The sequence below is a fragment of the Raphanus sativus genome, unplaced genomic scaffold (genome assembly GCF_000801105.2).
Source record: "Raphanus sativus cultivar WK10039 unplaced genomic scaffold, ASM80110v3 Scaffold1107, whole genome shotgun sequence".
NCBI classification, from domain to species: Eukaryota; Viridiplantae; Streptophyta; class Magnoliopsida; order Brassicales; family Brassicaceae; genus Raphanus; species Raphanus sativus.
The window spans coordinates 18,487-25,406 of record NW_026616421.1 but is presented as its reverse complement, the minus strand read 5'-3'; the positions used below and the strand labels follow the sequence as shown (position 1 = coordinate 25,406).

The 6,920-nt window shown below is 39.5% G+C and overlaps 1 protein-coding gene across 2 annotated transcripts; it reads right to left on the bottom strand.

Moving 5' to 3' along the window:
* Window positions 1–1,401: 1,401 nt before the first annotated feature.
* LOC108856344 (uncharacterized) lies at window positions 1,402–3,474 on the bottom strand. Of its 2 annotated transcripts, none has more exons than XM_018630118.2 (6): window positions 3,314–3,474; window positions 3,102–3,234; window positions 2,905–3,008; window positions 2,654–2,825; window positions 2,399–2,539; window positions 1,402–2,061 (listed from the first exon to the last, which is right to left on the bottom strand). In XM_018630118.2, exons 1-6 carry the CDS (start codon window positions 3,361–3,363, stop codon window positions 1,690–1,692), a joined length of 972 nt encoding a protein of 323 aa, XP_018485620.1. In that variant the 5' UTR covers window positions 3,364–3,474; the 3' UTR covers window positions 1,402–1,689. The 2 variants fall into 2 exon arrangements, with proteins under 2 accessions (XP_018485620.1, XP_018485621.1); XM_018630119.2 differs by having other exon boundaries at window positions 3,102–3,182; window positions 3,314–3,444.
* Window positions 3,475–6,920: the final 3,446 nt, after the last annotated feature.

Sequence of the window (6,920 nt, the reverse complement as noted above, 5' to 3'; positions counted from 1 at the left end):
TAAAAAATATTTTGTAATTGTGAAAAATTATAATATGTTTAGTTCATTTAAATATCTATGATTATGTTATTTAAAAATATTTTTGTAATTATTTGTTCAAACTATGCTTATGGTAAAATTAGTTTTCATAAAATTATCATTTAACGTTTTAAAAATAAATACCGGTGTTTTATTTTTTTCTTGAGAAAATATTTTATAAAATTAAAATGTTTTTATAGAAGCTTTTAGTTTTGTTTTAATTATAAAATATTATTAGTCAACAAATATTATAATAATGAATAAACCATTTCAATAATACTAATTATAAAATATTATTATTCAACTAAGGTTTGTTGGTTTATCTAATTAACTTTTCTGTAATCATCTGAGAAAATATATAGATATAAGGAAAAAATCAGTTTTAATATAGTATTTATATGTAATATTTTCAATTCATTAATGGTGTCATCGTAATCAACCACCGTAAAAATTAACGTGAGTACGATACATAGGAAACTGATTTCTCAAATAATATTATAGAGATTTAGTAAATAGTAAAATGGACGTTCTAAAAAGAAGTAAATTAACGTGTTTATTTTAGAAATTGTTTTCTGTTATATCATTTTTCGTAAAAACGCATTATACTTTTAGTAGAACGTATTTTTAAAAAATTATTTATCAAATTTTTGAACAGAACAAATTTCCTAAATTGTGTATATGGGTGTTTTATTAATTGTTTATATTTTTAATAATTTTTTGATTCACAAAATTATTTATTTCATTAGTTTTCAGCCTTGTTCGGAAACTCGCTAGGCGCTACGTGTGCGGTGCATACGGGCCTAGCGATTTATTGAAAAATCGGAAAAAATTGTGGAGTACGCGGAGAGGAAGTTTTGTATTTTTATACGTATAATACAATTTTTATGTATAATAGAGGTTTTCTTGAAAAAATACATAATATATATTTTATATTAGTGACCTTTCAGTAACCAAATTATTGTAATTTCTGTAGTTGGGTGGTTAGTGGGCTTGTTTTAGATTGAAACATCCCAAGTTCAAGTTAAAACAACATGTTTTTGGTCTTTTAATTGTTTTTATACGAGTGGCATAATTGTAATTATATCATCATCTTCCTTATGATTCTTAGGGCTTTCAGTACATCTTTTTGCTCGCCACCAGCCATTATACATGTCAAAAACCTCGAATTCTATGTATTTTCTTCATGTTTTTGCATCAGATTCATAAATATGTTCTTCTCTATTGATTTAAAATATTCAAAACTTCAAAAAAAGTTTTTTTTTTGTTGAATCCAATTTCTTCACCGAACAAGATGAAATCGCTATGATTCCCAACCGATTCACGTATATCCGCTGCGTAATCGTACGATTCGCATTTTAGGACAAGGGTTTTCAGAAATATAAAGAGTAAAAAAAAATGTACAAAATAGTTTTATACCAAAAAACAACAACCTTATTTTTTTTGTTCTTTTTTTGACAATTTTTCTTTTAAGTGGTATAACTGAGTAACCATTTTCTTGAAATAACTTATAAGCACCGATCTTGATTAGGACCACCACAGTTAAACTTTTGTAATCATTTCTCAAGGCCACACAATTTCATAGCATATTTTTACCGTTGCTCTTTAGCATGTACTCATTTCCAAACCTCAGGTAACATCGTTATTCTTTTTCCAGAAATCATGACGTGGCAGCTACATTAAGTTTGAAGGCTTCCCTTCTGCTGCTACAGTAGGTGCAGCCCCATAAGAGACATTCACTAGTTGGACTGCAGCACGAGCTGCTGCAGTTGCACGATCAGCGCTGGTTATAGCAGCCAGAGCTCTCTCCATTACATCACTGTGATCTCGTCTTGTATCAGGAGGCGCTTGAGATGCTACATGCAGCTTAGGTAATGATGACACGTTTTTGCTCACTGGGTTTTGGGCTTGAAGCTTCTGGAGTCTCTGTGTGGCCTCTGCAGACAGAACCTCAGCTTCCCTAGAGACCAAAGATTGAGTGTTACCCTGTTGGGACGGTCTAGATTCAGAGACAATATGTTGACGATCTATTTGCTTAGTTCCACCCTACAAATGTCATTTCAACCAAACCATCAAGTTCATAAAGAGAATTCATTTGAACCAAACTCAACATTCACAATAACCCCTAGACGTGGAAAAGATTATGATTCTATTGTTTCGCAGACATATATTTATTGTTCCTTTTGCTTATTGACTAGTATCTAATGTCTACAAGACAAAGCAATGATAGATGGACAACAAATGTAGATTTTAAAAGTTTCCAATTCAGTGTCGTGTTATTTCTATATTGGGGAAATCAGTTTTTCTCCCCCTCAATAAGCATGATGCATGTTACCAACTAGAATTATTTCAAAACTGAAAACAAGTGTTCAGAAAGAGCTACCAGTAAGTCTTCATGGCTCTTCATGAACTCAGCTTCCGTGGCAGAAGAATCCCAATTCAAACTGTACTCCTTGGCAATTTCCTTCAAAACCTTGAGCCTTACCTCTCCAGAGGGACTTGCAGGAGAAAGCTTTTCAATGATCTGCTCAAAAAACCAAAAAAAAAAAAAAAATCCAACTAGTTACGCATCACTTCTCATTCAAGAACGCATTTCAAAACATGTAAATAGAAAGAAGCTAGTATTATTATTATTAACTGTACGATTGACACCAGAATCAGGACGGAGCTCAGAAGAAACCATGATAAACTCTTTTCCATATTTAGTACCAAAAAGATTCTTAAGCTGAAGAAGATCAGGCACTTCAGAGCACCTTGGAGCAGCAAAGATAATGCTAGCAATAGCTTCTCTCAACTCTCTCGGACATTCCCTGTTCCATAACAATCCCAAAACCCAATAAGAATCACTTTGTAAAACTCAAATCACAGATTAAAACTCCAAAGACTCACTTTTGACTTTCAAGAATTGGAACACGAGCAAGCACAAACTCGCAGAACAGCTCCAAGATCTCATAAGCTGCCCATAGATTCATTTCTCTGATCACATGCTCCACCTAATCTCAGACACGAAACATATGATGATTGTAAGAAAAAAAACAACACTACACGATGTGAATGTTGACAAGAAAGAAAAAAAAAGGAAAGACCCGGATTCGAGCGATGGGTTCTTGCCCAGCTTGTAAGAACTGAGCGATCTCCTTCTTCATGTGTTTGAGATGCATGTCTCTCTTGTTTTGTAGTAATTTCATCCGAGCAATCGCGAAGTTTAAGGATGTTTTGCTGCCAATAACATAAATTAACTGAAGAAAAGAGAAACTGATCGGATCGATTAAGGGAATTTTGAAGAAGGAGGAGGAACCATTTAGCGCCAAAGACTCCACGGTTGAAGAGTTGGTTTAGCAGCGACATCGGATCTGATCGGCGCGTAGCAATCCACCGGTTGGTGAAGGTCTTTCGGTATCGATTGAAGCAAAAGGAAAACGAATATAGTGAAATGATTTCCTGCGGCGCGGTGCACGGTTATCACGGTACGTGCATAAATGCATCCAATAACAAAAGCACATGACAGTTGTTGCTCGAAAGACAGACTCACTCCAGCATATCATTGGATTTAGAGACTGAGGTGGTAATTGTTTGATGGGAAAACGGTTCAATGGTAAAGTAGACAGATTTCGATTGTGGGTTTAGTCGAAGACGTTTTTATTCAGATGAGAAAAAGTTTAGTCGGTGTACAAAAGAGGAAATAAGCGGTGAGAAAGAGAAACCAGAGCTCGGAAGCTATCGGTCGGAAAAATACAACGGCGAGAATACAAGATGAAAACCTTAATTCTAGCCGTCAGGTGAGTGTGTGTGATTTCGGATCCTTTCCTCGTTGTTCTCTCGTCTTCTTTTATAGCTGACGTCCCCTCCTCTTCTGACCTAATCTTCGTGACCTAAGCTTTGTGGGCTTTCGCTCATGGGCCGAGTGTCGTAACTCCAATTTGGCGGGCTTCGGAGCGCCGCTTCTTCAGGAGCCGAGTCATCGGCTAAAAGTACTCACGAGCCGAGCCGACGTGAAACCATTAGTGGGCCGGGCCACTACAGTAAGTCCCCCCCCAGTTCATTGATGGGAGATGCGAGATCGGACTTGATGAATTCTTAAGAAAATGGTTTGAGTATTAGATGGTCCGAGGTACGGTGACGCGATGCGGTCAGACCCTCGTCTCATTTACTCGGTATTGAGATCTGGTCCTAATTCGGTTTACCAGTTGAAAACCGGTTCTCGGTTTTGGTTAGATCGAAAATTCGACCCGATTTACCAGGGAAGTTGGATCGAGGCATCTGTTTAGTGAGCTTCGATCTAAACCGACGGTTCATCCAGGTTAAGTTCGGTTTTCCTGAGAAGTCGAATCGATGCATCCGTTTGGTAAATTCCGATTTAAACCAGTGGTTTGTCCTGACTTTGTCCGGTTTTCTCCGAGAAGTCGAATCGACGCATCACATCGAGGCCCAATTAGGCCCAAATAGACCTAATTATGACGCCTCGATTAGACGCGATCTTCTCTCCCCTATATATAGTTGACTCCTTCCTCATTTCTCTCATTCTTCTTCCACGAGCTCAGGTACTTTCTCTCTCTTCCTCCATTTCTCTCTCTAGTTGTTGTTGTAGAATATGTAGTGATATGTCGGCGAGTCGGAAACTGACGAGAGAACAGAAAGGGAAGAGAGTGGCAAGTGGATTTAGTCCCACGAGAGACGGAGATGATTTTGATCGGGTCCATCGGGATGCGATGATGGACACCGAGAAAATGGACTGAGCGCAGAGGATTTTAGTCTCTGAGGCGGAGTGGTTACACAGAGAGGAGAGAGAGGGAGCGGTCCCTCGGGAATGCGGGAGAGACGGCCAGGGGGAGCGAGAGATCGGGGTTCACCTCTTGATTTTCTTCCGACGATCTATTTCCCGGGAGGAATCTTCGAAGAGCTTCGTGCTTTGCCCTCTGACTTCCTCCGTTCGCCGGATGTGGCGGGCCAAACTTGGAACAACGTTGAGGAGACCCGATCAACGCCGAGCAGCATGAAGACGCTGCTTAGGGAATACCGAGGAACTAGAGTGACCTTACTGATCCCTTTGAAACATCAGAGGCCTTGGTCCCCGCCTTTCAGATTCCAGTGCGTCTACGAGTCTTACTTCCAGAAGGATACGAGGCTCTGGTTCCCGATTCCTCGTCTGATCACATCGTATGCGAGACGTCGGAACGCAGCGATGAGTCAGATTCTAAATGGATCGTACCGTCTTGCGGTGGCATTGATGGTTATGGCTGCCGAAAACGACGTGTCGTTGAGCGTCCGGGCCTTTGAAGAATTGACGTCTATCCAGACCATGAATGATGGTCTTTGGTCGATTAAGATGCGCCCGAGTTACAACATAGTGACGGGGTACCCGAGTAAAACAGCGGATTGGCAGAGGCACTACTTCTACATCAAGTCTGACGATGCCGCATTCGAAGATCCTTCGAATGATGAATATCGATTCTTGTGGAATCCTAGTATCGGTAGAACATTTTTACCGACTTAAGGATATTTTTAGGTTGCTAATTCGAACCTCTTGTTTTCTCGTTTTGCAGTCGATCATCCCACTACATCCGAATATCCGGAGGAATTTCTTGAGAGTGCTCGTGCTGTTGCGTTACTTCGTCAAGAGCAGTGGTGTACCGTTACTCGGGAGAGGATCCGTCGGAGCATCGAGAGAATTTCAAGGAGTAAGTTCTTCTCTTTTCTCATGTGTGTATGTTTTGCGACATCCGATGGCTCGAGAGAACTGACCTCATCGTTTGTTTTCCACAGGGGATTGGGACTCGAGCATTTTGTTCGTAGGAGCCATCGGTAAAAGACGTTTGTCACTCTTCTCCAAATTCGACCAGAAGAAAATAAACGAGGCCAGGAAGATGAAGAACCCTCCAAATTTGAGCGAGACGATATGATAGACCCAAAATCGGGAAGGATGGCTTTGGCCGGATGTTGGATATGAACCGAGAAGGCAATGACACTTCTGGAACTGGGATGGATTGATAGGATCGTCAAGAGGTGCGGAATGACTCTTGATATACCAACGATCTAAGGCTAACCACCAAAGAACGGATGTAGTGCGTTGGCTAACCACCAAATAACACACAAAGATGATTGGCTGACCACCAAATCAACAAGCCGGTTCAAACCGATGAACTAGCTAAAGAACTCTCTCTCACTCAGAGAAGAAGAACAAAAATAAACTCCAAAATGATCTTCTTTTATTCATTGTAGAGATTACATATTTATACTAGACGTAGTCAAAGAAAGAAATAAAGAAAGTGCGGAAAAGATGTCTAGAAAATACAACATTTGACTAGATAATTATTAGGGTGTCAAAATTGTAGAAATTGATGCAGTCTTGGTCAAAGTTGCGGATTCTGATGAAGACTGGTCAAAGATAACAAGTTTGAGGCAGACTGGTCAAAGTTCATCTAAGTGTCCAGGTGCATTCTGGTCGTGGGTCGAGCTTGCTGACAAGATCACCACTTTGGGCCGTCTCCATGAACCAAAAAGGACGGTGCTCGATTTTGGTTCTATCATACTCTCCCTCTTCAAAAAGATTTGTCCTCAAATCTGGAACATTAAAAGGAAAAGAGGTATAAGCAAAAGAATCATAATCCATACATGGCTCACCTTGGGTTTGGTCCGACTCTTGAATGAACGATGATCCCACGATTTTGCCCTCCATCTGACCCTTCATGCATCGATACAAAGCTTCCAAGACCAATGTCATATGCACCAATATCAAGAGCATTCAAAGGACCAAAACCATTATCCTTGTTCAAAACGTTTTCAGAATCCTTTTCAGACTGAGAAATTAATTCAAAACTACTTGGATTCTCTGGTTGTAAAACGGTTAATTGCAAACAAGATTTATCAGGAATTGATTCAGATTGAGAAGAAGATAAGTTCTTAGA